At 37.3% G+C, this 15,166-nt stretch overlaps 1 protein-coding gene across 1 annotated transcript; it reads left to right on the top strand.

Moving 5' to 3' along the window:
• The first annotated feature begins 5,956 nt into the window (after positions 1–5,956).
• LOC111915757 (uncharacterized) lies at positions 5,957–8,138 on the top strand. Its single transcript, XM_023911408.3, has 9 exons — positions 5,957–6,273; positions 6,379–6,446; positions 6,513–6,609; positions 6,695–6,823; positions 7,020–7,128; positions 7,216–7,360; positions 7,447–7,489; positions 7,618–7,791; positions 7,896–8,138. Exons 1-9 carry the CDS (start codon positions 6,040–6,042, stop codon positions 8,001–8,003), a joined length of 1,107 nt encoding a protein of 368 aa, XP_023767176.1. The 5' UTR covers positions 5,957–6,039; the 3' UTR covers positions 8,004–8,138.
• Positions 8,139–15,166: the final 7,028 nt, after the last annotated feature.

Consider the following 15,166-nt stretch of genomic DNA (forward strand, 5'->3'; position numbering starts at 1 on the left):
GACATATTCCTTGGAATAAAAACGAGATTATATAATCTATAAAGTATCAGTTTAAGGCTAAAGGCCCAATAACGAGCTTTTAAGTTCAACCCATTAGCAACAGAATCCAAATTATCATAGGCTTCGTTCGAAAGCCAAGCGACTATGTCAAATACTCATATTATGCATACACAATACGGTTACACGGTCACAGCTCACACGCCATTCAACTTGGTCTAATAAAACTAGGTCACCAGCTCCAGTGTCTTGGCTCATTTATGGAAATATTTAAGCCAAAATCATAAAAATTAGAATGTTGTTAAATAACACCCTATAATTAAACATCGTTTATCAAAACTTTTCTTTATTTTTATCAATACTGTGTAATATCAATAATTTTTAATACATTAGAGACTGTACCGATAATATTGAAGACTCATATGTATCATTAACTTTTATACCTAGTTCTCATAACCCACATAGAAATACAGATATTCACAGCGAAAACTGATTTCTTTATAAAAAAAATTGAGAAACATAATTAATCTCCTTTTTTTTTTTTTTGAAACGGCAAATAAATATATTAATAAAAGCCACTTGATTAGCAAGGAACTAAAACGAGGACACAAGTACAAAGAGAAGAGTCTTCAATAGAGATAAAATAACAAAACTTAACAAAAGGGAGATATACTCCATTCAATCCACCTATGTATCACCTCCTTAGATCTAAACTTGAACCATGAAAAGGTTTATGAACATGAAAAGGTTTATGAGATCACCTCGTCAACAATCTTTGCAGGATTAGTGTGAATCCCTTTAACCATGTTCTCTTGAATAAGAGGCTATCTATTAAGAGTAATCAAACAAAGCATATTAAGGTAAAAAAAAATTAAAAAATAAAAAAATAATAATAAATTGCATCTCATAACCCCATTAACTTCATATACATTATAGTAAATACCATAAAACATCTACCATCACCGCGGCCGACAACCATTAACCGCCGCCGACAACCATTAACCCTCATCCAGGTCAAGTGAGAGAAGAAGGAGAAGAAGCGACTGCCACTAACAACCATTTGTTTAAATCTAGCTTTGGCGTCTCGGCGATCACCACTAACCACTATTTGTTCAAATAGGTAGAGTTTGAGGTGGACTTTCATTGACATAAGTAGTGAAATGGAAAGCTTTGGATTAAGGTGGTTTAACGGGAACACACATCCTCTACTTTACTTTGAATTTTGTTGAGATTTTTCCTTAAATGATTTGTTTGCTATTTGAATACTATATGTATGTTAAGGTCTTCAACCTGAACACACATCAAAATATGTTAGGTAATAGATTTGTCTTGTGAGTCATCCAAGGTTGATTCATTAAGAGTAAGGGATGACAATTAAACTTACTCGAACCAAATCTCTGGAAAACAAACAAAATGCATAAGCATTTGGGTTTAACAACCCAATCAAAACAAAGGGGCCTTATATGCACAAAGGTTTAACTCTGACAATTATGTTCTCAAAATGAAACAATAATTCTACAATACGCAAAAAGGGTGAAATCATAATTAAATCATATGATTAAATGTAGTGCATGCAACTACACACACCCATGTCCAAATCAGAATAATTGGTGTTTACATACTTGGGCTTATGCGGCAAAAACCAAACGTTAGGCAAATAGGGGAACCCACCACCTTATGCCACACAAGGGGAGTAGCTAGCTCAGATGTGCACGTGAGTATTATCTAAAAATCTACACATAAATGATGACACTACGAATAGTTTAAATATCGAATACACAGGATCACGCAGTCACAATCCATCCTAACATGATATATGTGACTCATTCCCATAAAGATTCTAACACACAAAAGACTCCTTACCTTAGGAGCGGGATGAGTGATACATCCGGCGAGCGCCGATGAAGAACACAAGGAAAGCAGGAGCTCAGGTATTGATATATTCCATCAATAGAAAAGAGGAGGCAGGTAATAAGGCCGGCCACATAGGGGGAGGGAACCAAAAAGCTAAGCTTTGCGGAGTGGACCAATCTTCCGTACCACCCCCCCCCCCCTAACTCTCTCCCTGCATAAATATGATGCATAAATCAATTTCCAAAAACATGCTTTTAATATCAAACCAATTTCCCAAAAAATGATATTTCATGAATGTTTGGGTTAGGGATTAGCTTGGACTTTTAGAAAGCCATAGAATCATAGAATGTGTGGTGAGCTTTAATCCTTTTTTGATAGGTTGATTGTTAAGAACCTTGATAATCTTCAAACTTAATTAAACTTACTATTTTGGCACTAACGCATTTTTCGTGAAACATAAACTCTGAATTTTTAGGAAACTTTAACAAATGCTTTTCTTAAATATTATTTAAATAGGCCATAGCGAGGGGCGTTACACACCATCCCTACTAACCCGGTACCAGAAAAGTGGGTTTTGACGCAAGTAGGTGAACGTGATTTGTGTTGGACACAAAGAAGGAAAGGAAGGAAGCGGCTTGTGCGAGTTCGTCGGGAAAACTAACCCCACCACCTTACGAGCAGCGGCAGGAGCTGGCCTTAACCCCTCAAATTTTTAAGTGCAGTAAAAAAATTGAGAATTGTTCGATGTAGTGCAATTTTTTGACGTGTTACCTCTAAATTTATATGTAATACCCATGACATTTTGTTTAAAATCCGCCAGTGAACGACCGGTTTGGAGGGTTCAACGACAACTGTTCCTTCACTAGAGATAAGCAAAACTGAACCCAAAAACCGATAAACAAAAAAGAAACCTGATGAAACTGAAACCACAGCAACTGTCGGGTTTGGGCTCCGAAATTAAAAAATAATAAAATCGATTTCGGTTTTGGGGTGCTATAAAAAAAACCGACCCAACACTATTTATTTCTTTTTATTTAATATTTCTTATTAACATTAAAAATGAAAAACTGATAATAAGACCGATGGCCTACACTCTACAACGATACACTCCTAAACCCTAAATTGAAAATAAGACTGATGGCTCTTAGGCCACTTCAGTGACGAACTCGATCTCGTTTGCCTCTGTTGAACTACTGAAGTGAGTTGGTGAACCGCTGAATTGAAATGAGTTGGCCTGCTCGATCTCGATCTCGACTTCCCCTTCTTAGTACACACATGTCTGAAGTTTTGAGTTTGTAATTTGTTGTGTTATTGTTTTTGATTTCTCGAATAAATAAGCATAAATAAATAGTTCAGATTAATGTTTTCCATTTTCGTTAGGCTTCTAACCTTCGTAGTTTTTTTTTAACAACAAACTATCATACTTCTAATCTAATCCTGAACACCACATATGTCTCTTAGTGAGACTTGAGCTCATGACCTCTCATGTAGCACCTAGTTCCTGGTACGTAAAATTTATCTTTGTGTTTTTTATTTTTACCCTTGGACTCGGCGAGTTGTAGGTCCGACTCGCCGAGTAGAGACGGGATCCGGAGCATGTTTAAGTTGGCGACTCGGCGAATCCATATTCCGGACTTGGCGAGTCACCGCTGTCTGATGAAACCCTAATTCCAAGGGTTTGCCCCCTATTTAAGCTAGCTTGTGCGGCCCAAGCTCGCCCCCTTTCACCCTCAGAGCGCCCTACATCAAACCCTAACTCGTTTCTTGTGAGATTGAAGTGATTAGAGTGATTCCTTGAAGTTTTTGGGAGAAGAAGGAGAGTGGAGCAAGAAGAGGAGAAGGAGACCAGATATCTTGGTGTTATTTCAGAGTTCTCTGAGGTATATCTCTACACCATTTTGTTTGTATGCTTAAAACCCATTAGAGTGCCTTTTGAGCTCTTCTTGAACCTTTTTCCAAGCTTGTGCATGAAGTAGAATTCGTAATAGGTTGATTATCCACTAGATCTAGTCATGTTTGAGCTCCAGAAGCTCAGATCTATAACCTTTATGGGAGTAAATTGCTTGAATGTCCTAGATCTACCTTCTTAGCCCTTATTTTGCCTTTAATCCCCATTCTATGCATTTCTACACGTAAAGTTGGAAACTTTACGTGAAAATCCTTCCCTAAGAACCCAGATCTGTAAATGGCATGGACTGGATTCGAACAAGATCGAGTGTATAGTATTAGCATGTGGCAGACTCGGCGAGTCGCTCATCGAACTCGGCGAGTCGCTCATCGAACTCGGCGAGTCGGGTCGCGAGTCCCCGAGTCTTCCCCCTTTTCGTTTATGCCGAGTAGAGTAGCGAGTCCTAGGTGGACTCGGTGAGTTGGAAGCTGAACTCATCCGGGAAGGAACTCGGCGAGTCAATGCCCTGATTCGGCGAGTTCAAGGCAACCTTCTTAGATCAAGAACAGACTCGACGAGTTGTTCATACAACTCGGCGAGTCACAACATAAAGTGTTCATCGGATGAAGATGAACTCGGCGAGTTGTTCATACAACTCGGCGAGTTGGATGAAGGACTATTGGCCTTGGGTATAGAAGGAAAACTCGTCGAGTCAACGTCTAACTCGACGAGTAGAGACGGATTTATGGTCAGACTAAGGGAAAGGGACTCGGCGAGTTGGCAAGCCAACTCGGTGAGTCTGGTCAACTGACAGTTGACTGTGACTTGACTCTTGATTTGTAAGGGTAAATGGTCAATTTACCCTGAAGTCGATTAGCAGTATTTGACTAAGGGTTTTGTGGGAATTATAGCCGGAGGATTTTCGGAGCGGTAGTAGCAGCAGACAGTCAGTTCCCACACAGATCGGCAGTTACTTTGAGGTGAGTTTCCTTCCAGTAGTAACGGGTCTAAGGCGCCAAGGTCGGCCCGTATAGACGAGATGTTAGTATTAGAGTGTGGGCCGAGCCCGTATCTCTTGGTTGAGTTGATTATGATATATGCCGGTATGATAGAGTTGTCTATACTCGTTGTCTGTGTGATACTTGTATATTATGGGTTAGCGGCTGAGTGTGGGCGAGGCCCGTATCTCTCCGAGAGTGGAGTGTGGACGAGGCCCGTATCTCCCAGATAGTGGAGTGTGGGCGAGGCCCGTACCTCCCGACTAGCGGAATGTGGGCAAGGCTCGTATCTTCATGAGTGTGGGCGAGGCCCATATCTCCTAGCTGTACATTGTATGCTTGCATGGTATGAGGTATTATGGGGGAACTCATTAAGCTTCGTGCTTACAGTTTTCAGTTTTGGTTTCAGGTACCTCTTCGTCGAAGGGGAAAGAGCCGGCGCGGTAGCGGTACATCACACACACACACCTGCTTGTATTCCGCATTATGATATCTACCTGGGAAATTGTACTCTGACATTTTTATGATTATGACAATGTTTTCTGACATGCAACATCTTTTGTGAAATGAAATGGTTGTTGAATGAATTGTTCCTAAATGTTTTGCTAAGTACATGTTTTAAAAACGAAATTTTTGGCTCGTATTTTTGGGACGTTACATCTCATTTGAAAGAGTCACTCCTTACCGTTAAGCCAAATACCTTTGGTTTGATTCCATCTGTTCAATGTATTTGTATTTGCTATCTGTTTTTAATTTCAGGTATCTCTTAGCTTCTTTTATGATGAATATGAGATTAAGCTTAAATCTAAGATTGAGGTTAAATATGTTATGCTAATCTCTTAATTGATGTTAGTTATTATGTTAATTTGTTAATTGATGTTAATTGTTATCTGTTAATCTAATGAATATGTTATGTTATCTTGAAAATGGGTTTAAATCCAAAACCCATGAACCCATGGTTTGAACCTAGAAACATAGAAACCGACCCTAAAAACCTAAGAAACTAAACTTGATTAGAAATCGAACCTATTAGATTTTAAAACCGAAATACGCGAGTTGGGTTCGGTGTTACTCGAGATCCAACCCTCCTTATGCTGGACTACTAGCCTCCACCCAGACATAAGACAAACACTGATTAAAGGTATTTTCAAAATTTATGGAATATTTTACATTTACATAATTTAACAAATATAAAAATGTCAAAATGTTCTTGATTCGATATAGTGAGAAGTCGTATTATACACTTTGACCTCGAAGAGGCGAACAAACTACGAGTGCGAGTACCTGATGAGAACGTGAGCAATGTTGAGGATGACAATTTCTCGTTTCCCGGCGATGTTGTCGGCCACTTCATCGACGCCGTCTTCATGGTGGTCTATCACTCATCAAACACCTTCCACGATAGCCGTCAAGGTGGCTCCGTCTTCAACTCTTCAATACCGTCGTCGGTTCGCCCTCTTTCTTTGTTCTGAGTCACACCCTACTTCTACCGTCGACTCCACTCCGCTCTCCCTTCAAGAACCCTCATCAAAGCAGGTAAGCTGCTTTCTTCACTAGTTTCTATAAACCCTAACGAATTCATCGTGGTATAAAACCCTAATATGGAAGGAGTGATTGATAAGTGCGTATTTCCTGTTGTAGGCCACTTTGAAGTCCGGATTATACCTAGTCGGAACTCCAATCGGAAATCTTGAAGATATCACCTTGAGGTAGTAATAGATATTACGTTGTGCTGATTCCTTTATTGAATTTCTAACTTTAATTCATAAACACAGAGCTCTGCGCGTTTTAAGATCAGCCGATGTGATACTTGCAGAGGATACGAGGCATTCCGGCAAGTTGCTTCAACATTATAGCATCAAAACCCCCCTTGTAAGTTCATCTTTTGCTTCATGAATTCAATGTTTCTTTTTTCCCTATTTCATCTCATTTCTAATTTCATGATTTAGTTTTATAGCTGAGCTATCATAAATTCAATGAAACCCAACGAGAGCAATCCATATTAAAAAGATTGATTGATGGTGAGATTGTAGCACTCATTAGTGATGCCGGGACACCAGGCATCAGCGACCCTGGCACTGAACTGGTGCGAATCTTGTTCTCTTGTTCTTGTTCAAATTAGGGTTAAATGCAAGAAACAGCACATGCTTTCATTGATTTGTTTATTATAGTTTATAGCATCCTAGTATCCTACATTCATTTCTTATTTCTAAAAAAAAAAAAGTATAATGTTATAATTTTAAATTGCATTTATCACTTTAATTCACAAGATATGAATATAGGCAAAGTTGTGTGTGGAAGCGAATATCTCAGTCATACCAATACCAGGGCCTTGTGCTTTTGTAACTGCTCTTTCAGCCTCGGGTTTATCCACTATTGAATTTACATTCGGTAATTCACTTCTCAAAATGACATAAAAATGCATTTTTTTTTCAAAACTTTTTGCGCGATGTTAATAATATGATATTATTCATATAGTTGGGTTTCTTCCCAAAAATGCGGGCCCAAGAAGGGAAAGGCTCACGGTTTCTGCAAAAGAACTAGCCACACAAATATTCTATGTTCCTCCACACAAGCTTTCACAGTTTCTTGAAGATACTTCCTCTCTTTTTGGTGAATCTAGGTAAACCAAGGGCATTTTCGGAATAAAAACTTATTCTCATATTATACATAACTATGGATCCTTAAGCTTGTGTTTTTAAATTGCAGACGATGTGTCATGGCACGAGAGATCACCAAAATGCATGAAGAGGTTAATATTTTTGTACCGTTTATCATTAAAAAGCTTTTTTTTTTTTTTTTTTTTTTTTTTTTTTAAATTTAGAAATTGTATAACTATTGACTAATAAATATTATAAATGTATAATACCCTTTTATTAGTTTTGGCGGGGGACTCTAGGGGAAGCTAAATTAGCATTCATGGATCGGCAACCAAAGGGAGAAATCACGTTTTTGATTGAAGGAAAGACGAATTGTGAGGTTGAAACTCCGTCAGAGGCTCAGTTGGAGAAGGAATTGGAAGAATTGATGTCCAATGGGCATAGTCTTTCTACGGTAATGTCACTGTCACTAGTCACAGTCAGTCCAGTACATGTCAAAAACAGTATAATCTGTTCTGTTCTGTTCTTGTGACACTTTTTGTATTGTGTGCACTACAGGCAGTGAAAGTGGTGGCTGCAGGGTCAGCAATGAAGAGAAAGGCAATATATTCACTGGCTTTAAGAAAATTTGGGAAGCAACATGATTCAGTGGAAAATGTCGGTTGAATTATTTATTTGTGTGCTTTCATGAATTCTTTCGATTCCTCTATCTTAGGTGTTTAAGCACAACGCAGTTATTTTTTGTAATCTTTATTAATTTTCTTTTTGCTTTTTTGAATGGGAGCTTGGATTTGGCTATCATAGTCTTGGCATTTGGCTCTAAAAATATCGTTTAAGATAATAATTTAGTAGAAATACTTGTGCAATCACCCCAAAAGATGAAACTACTAAATTCTTAATTAAATAAAATGTAGTATGATTAAACAATTCTAAAATATAAGACGTTACATAAAAATTTCTTTTTGACAGAACCAAATCAAGTTTATTGGATAAACATCCATATATTTAAAAAATCATTGGTAAACAAGTACAATTTTTTTTGTGCTAATTAGGATATGATTAGCGTGTGGTCACAAAAACCAACTCTATGGTACGCAAACGTAAGCAAAAGAGAATACCATTTTTTTTCAAATAGATATAAAAACAATTTTAATTACTGATTAAAATAAATGGAAAATTAATTGCTAAAATACAAACTAACTCAACATTAAAAATAAATATTGCATTAATTTAATTTAATATTAATCGATATGGATCCGCCTAATACTAATTAAATATATATCAATTATTTCTCGTTTTTTTTTTTTTTTTTTACCTAGAATTGTTTTGTTTGCCATTTAAAGCTCTTTAATTTTTTATTTCGTTTTCATTTTTTACCCCGAAAAAAACCATGGTTCGTTCTTTTGCCATTTATAGCCCTTCAACCTTTTTTTGTTTAGTTTTATCCTGAATTGTTATGGTTGCCATTTTCAACTTTTTAATTTTTTTTAATCATGCAAACTATATTTTTGTAAATGCATGTTGCAAAATTGGTATGTACAATAATACCGACCTTGTATAACCACCAACCTTCAAACTTTATTTTTTATTTTTGTATACCAAATTGTTTCCTTTGCTGTTTGTAGCCCTTTATTTTTTATCGAGAAAAAACTACATTTTTGAAAATGTATGTTGCGAAATCAATATTTACAATGGTACCAAACTTATATATTTTTCTACCAACAAATACAACGATGCCCATCTTTTTTTTTTTTTTTTTGAATAGCCAACTATATATTAGAAAACACAAAACTCTAGCAAAAAGCTAGAGAAAAAGTCAAAACATTGCAAATTGTTTAAAGGGAGTTGCAACCAACAATTCTAATGAAAAACCATCATACTAAACCTATTAGAAAACCAAAGAAATGAAAACTCTCTAATAGAATAAAAAATTATATCCTTTCTCATTTTACCCCCCACCCCACCCCCCCCCCCCCCCCCCCCAAAAAAAAAAAAAAAAAAAAAAACACTATCATTTCGATATCTCCATAAAACCCATAAAGTCGTACAACACACCACGTCAATAGCACTCCTTTTGTTCGCGGAAACACTTAATTGATCAACTTGTTGGAAAAGTTGATCAACTGAGTCAAAGTGAACCAACGAAACTTCTAACCATTTGAATACTGCATTCCAAGTTCTCGCCGCGACCTCACATTGTATGAAAAGGTGATCCAACTGCTCCACTTTCAGGTTACAAATCGGACATAAAACAGAAGGAATGTCAATACCACGATAATCAAGATTGAACCTAGTCGACATTCTATCCAACAAAATCATCCACACTAAAATATTAACTTTACGGGGATAAAACAATTCCATCTAGTCTTCTTGTCAACAGTAGGCAAAATGATTTTGTCAATCCACCTTCTGGTGTTAGAAACCGAAATTCTACCATCTGTTCTTATAGTCCACACCCAAGTATCAACCTTGTCTAATAAATTTACCTCCAAAAGAGCTCTATTCAAATTCATAAATTGAAGGCTTTCCTCCCCTCCATGAACATCTCAACGTCAACACCATCTCGAACCAGTAGAACTTCTACGAATTCTGATTGAGTTCTAACTGGTAAATACAAGGAGATTGAGAAGCAAAATTTTGTTCACCACATCACACATCATTCCAAAACTAAATACCACATCCAAATGTTAAGTTTCCTCTTAACAACATCACTTGGCAGAATACTTTTTTCTTCAAGACGTTGAAAAGACGCCAAGACCCTCGATTTCTGACAATGTCGGACCCAATACTCCCTTTTTCACCTTAAATAGCTTTTATAACCCACACCCAAAGAATTTCTTTAAAATTCAAAAAATGCCACCGCCACTTTTGAAGAAGAGAAAAATTGAAAGATGTCAAACTACCAATATTAAGCCTTCCTTGAGCCATATCTATAAGAATCAAATCCTATTTTACTCATGGAAATTTTCAATGATCTTCTTCTCCGCCCCAAAAAAAAATAGAACGATAAGATTCCAGGATTTTAGCAACTGTGACCGGTATAAAAAACAACGACATATAATAAGTACTTTTTGCACCCAATATAGACATTATCAGGACCAATCTACCACTAACAGAAAGAGTAGAAATCTTCCACATAGAAAGTTTCTTTTTAACTTTGTCAATAATTGGCTTCCATCCCTGTATTCGAGACATATTTTGCCCCACCAGAAGACCCAAATAAATGAAAGGTAGCTTGTCAGGTTTACAACCTACATACTGAGCATAATTGACCACCTCCTCCCACCTAACTCCAATACCAAAAATGTTTGATTTTTCAAGACTCATCTTCAGGCCAAAAACAAGATAAAAACACTGAAGAATAGTAACCATATTAATGATATTTCTTCTGTCCCATTCGCCTAAAATAATAATGTCATCTGCATAAAAGAAATGAGAAATATTCAATTTATTATTCCCAATTTTAACCCCTTGAAAAATACCTTCTCCAATAGCATCCTGTATAGCAGCATGCAAATCCCTCCATAACCAAGATAAACAAAAAGGGAGAAAGGGGTCACCATGCCTTAGGCCTCTTTGTAGTTGAAACTCCATAGACGGACTACCATTAATAAGAACTGAAGATCTCGTAGAAATTAAACACGCATGAATCCAGGAACGCCATTTTTCTCCAAACTTCATAAACTCTGTAACTCTATCCAAATATTCCCAACTAACAGAATCATAAGCTTTGGCCAAATCTATTTTGAATACCATCATCTTTTTGCGTTTCTTCTTATACCACTCTATAACTTCATTCACCATAAGCGGACCATCTAAAATATGCCCATCTTTAATAAAAGTCGTTTGTTCACTATTAACCAATTTACCAATAACCTTATCAAGGCGAGTAGCAAGGATTTTGGCAATTATTCTATATTGGATGCCTATGAGGCTAATAGATCGAAAATCATTAATCACCACCGGGCTAGATATCTTAGGTATCATAGTTATAAAAGAAGAATTGCAACCTGAAGGAATTCTCGATTTATGAAACACATCCAACAGGAAGGCAAACATGTGATCTTTAAGAATATCCCAATACTTTTTAACAAAATCAAAATTAAAGCCATCCGACCTCGGTTCCTTATCACTACCACACCCCCAAACTGCCAACTTCACTTCATCCATAGACACCAACTTCTCAAGCTCCAACACTGCATTACTATCCAACTCTCTAAACCGAGAGCTCCTATGGAGAAAAGGAATAGTATCAACTTTCTTTGAATTTTTATTCATAATGTTCAAAAAAACTCCTTTTTAACCTGAAATGCTTTAGTAATCCATTCCCCATCAACCTTGATGCGCTTCACGGTAAGCTGACTTTTTTTTTTATTGAGAACACTATGATAGTATTTAGAGTTCTCATCCCCCTCTATAGCCTATTTTATTTTCGCCTTTTGAGAAGCATCCATCAACTCTTTTTTCTCCAAGATTGCTAAGTTATCCCGAACATTACTTCATTCTTCCCAAATTGAATTCAAACCACCACCATTATCAATAATTTTATCCAACTCTTGTAACCGAGTTACCAACTCATTTTTAGCCACTAGACGTTTATCCTTTTCCAACCCCCACCATTGTTTAATAGCAGACTTGAGAATCTTCATCTTATTTTTGAATCTAATGGTAGCACACTCTCTAATATCCACATCAACATTAGACCAAGTAACCTGAACCAAGTTATTAAGCCCATCTTCAAGCATCCAGGAATTAAAAAATTTGAAAGATCTAGGACCAAAATCTACATTGTAGTTAGACAAAAAAAATAGGCCTATAATCTAAAACCATCAAATCCAAAGCCATGTCTGAGATATCATAAAATTGAGATATTACTTCATGAGACACAAAAAGACGGTCCAGCTTGCTAAGTTTGGTACCCTTAGACCCAACTCTAGTGAACGAAAAACCCCCATATTGATCTCAATCAATTCCTTCTCAGCAATAAAAGCATTAAACTGATTAGCAATGGAACTGTAACATCCAAAATTCCAGGTATCATAAATTAAGTATTTATTTTGAGTAAAGGAGAGGGACTCGACGAGTTGACGCCTAAAGTCGTCGAGTAGGATCGCGACTGCTAACTAGGATTAATGAATGGACTCGACGAGTCCGCGATGTGGACAGAAACCCTAAATCCTTGGGCTTGAGCCCTATTTAAAGGTCCTTATGGCCTTCATTTGCGGCCACACACCCTTGAGAAACCCTAAACGAACCAGAGAGCATAGAGAGTGAAGGAAGGAGCTAATTTCATCACCATTAGTGCATTCTGCAAGAAGGAGAGAAGGGATTCAAGCTAGGCTGATTGAGGAGCTCAGACCTACCATTACTTCTTCAAAGGTTGCTGTTGAAGTATGAATCCATGCATATTTTGTGTATATAGTAGATCTCTTGAATCTAGGGTTTCTTTACCCTTTCTTTAGTTGGAATATGGAGCATGTGAAAACCCATTGAGGAATAGACTTCAGATCTGGACCTTGAGAGGTCCAGAGTGTCCCAACAACCAAGCTTTATGCTGTTACATGGGAACATTGAGCCTAGGACTTCATTTTTAGAGCTATTTCATCAACAAGAGCCATATGTGCGATGCATGAACGTAAAGTTCAGACCTTTACGTGATTTTGGGTGTTAGAAGGCCAGATCTATAAGTTAGGGAAACAGATCCGACCTTCGAAGGTTAAATGAGTGTTGCCATGGAAGAAACTCGCCGAGTTCATGAGAGGACTCGACGATTCGGATCGGGTTGCCCCACGATTCGTGATCAGTGGTAACTTGTCGAGTGAAAGGTTAACCCGACAAGTTGAGTAAGGCCTTAAGAGGATTTAGAGGACACGTATGGACTCGCCGAGTCATCTTAGTGCACTCGGCGAGTCTAGTCAAAGTTGGACCGTTGACTGGAGTTGACTTCAGTTTACCTCAAGGATTGGTCAACCATTGGACATTGGACCATTGGAGGGGTAAAATGGTCTTTTCCCCTTCTAAGAGAACATAGGGAGGAACTAGTCTAGTCTTTGAGAGCCGTATTAATTAGAGATAATTACTTATGTGATTAGGCGGAGACTAGATCAGTGATTCGAGTTCAAGACTTTCCGAGATTACCTGAGGTGAGTCTTCTCACTATACTTTACCTTGAGTAGTAGTTATGTGTGACCAGAGGTTCTTATGTGCATGAAAGGGGTGATGAGATACCCTGCTATTTACTTGTGTTATGCTTTATGTGTATTATATTGTGATGTTGAGTTGGGGGACCGGAGGGTCCATCTGAGTTGTGGGACCAGAGGGTCCCACTGAGACACATTGACCAGAGGGTCCAATTGAGTTATAGCCTCGAGTGGCTACTGTGTTGTGTGTGGTATTTTGGGGAACTCACTAAGCTTTTATGCTTACCGTGTTATGTGTTATATGTTTCATGTAGTTCCGAGGATCGCGGCAAGGCACCAGCATGATTGTACACACTGGCAGGAGATTTGTTTTTATGATTATGGGATTGTGTGTTCTTTTATTGACACTTGAGGAGATGTGTTTTGAGAATTATGATACATAATTTTATTGTGTTAAAAATGAAAATTTTTGTTGAAAAATTACGTTGTTACACTAGAAAAAGAGGTACCCAAACGTTCATAATCCCACCTTACCGCATTAAAATCCCCCAAAAAAAAGTAAGCTCCTTTATTACTCTTCATGTACTATGACAAAAACTCCCATACAAGCTTCTTTTTACTAGGCTCCTGTGGCGCATACACACTAATCATGTAACACAGGAACTTAAAGAAAACCCAATCCCCTTCCACAATAATAGCATGCTCAGTACTGAAAACCTTCTTTTTGATGAAGATTAAAGGATCCCAAATCGAAAGAATCCCACCCGATAAACCACAAGCACTAGAAGTAGCAAAATCAAACGAAAAATTTCCCCATAAAATCTTTAGCCAAAATAGATCAACTTTACTCATGCACGTTTCTTGAATTCCTAAAAATGACACCCCCATTTTATGACACAATGTAGAAATACGTCTTCATGTCTCCTTGTTTCCGATGCTACATGCATTTATAGACATTATTTTCATTTATCAACCAATTTCTCTCCCATTTGTTTGATAATCGCTTCCATATTCTCACTTACAGTAGACATACCATACCCCAGTTTTGTGCCAACTTCAATAAATCTCGAGATAGCCTCCGCAGCAATCTCATTTTTTTGAACTTTACTTATGTTTACAGCTTTATTTGACCCAATTCTAACTTTAGACTTAGATGTAGCAGAAAAAGATCCCGAGTTTGTTACCCTGTCACCTTCTATATTGATCCATTTTTCAAATCCAGGAGGCTTTGAAAGATTTGTATGTTCCCCAAAGACAGAGTGATTGCTATTACCTCCTGGATGAATTTGGTGCTCTGGTATAACTTGTTGGGTAACAAAATGTTCATCTTCTTGAACAGCTCTCCATCTCATTTTATTGCTATCTAAACTATTTTGTTCATCTGAACTGATATCCTCAACCACCCCTTCTTTAAAAACTTCATTATTACTAACCTCCTGTACTAAATCTTTTTCACCCAATGATTTTTTTTAATCTGTTTGGTTTAGAATATCAATCTGGTTATCAGCCCCATCCTCAATTTCTTTATTACAATCTGATCCAGATTCTTAATCATCTTCTTCCTCATGTCGGTCTTCAAACTCACAAGCTTGGATGGTAGGAATCCAGTCTGATATTTCCACAACTGACACCAAGAACTTTTCATCCTCAATTTGAACTTGAACCTTCCCTGGAATTTTATCCATATGA

The sequence above is a fragment of the Lactuca sativa genome, chromosome 1 (assembly GCF_002870075.4).
Source record: "Lactuca sativa cultivar Salinas chromosome 1, Lsat_Salinas_v11, whole genome shotgun sequence".
NCBI lineage: Eukaryota > Viridiplantae > Streptophyta > Magnoliopsida > Asterales > Asteraceae > Lactuca > Lactuca sativa.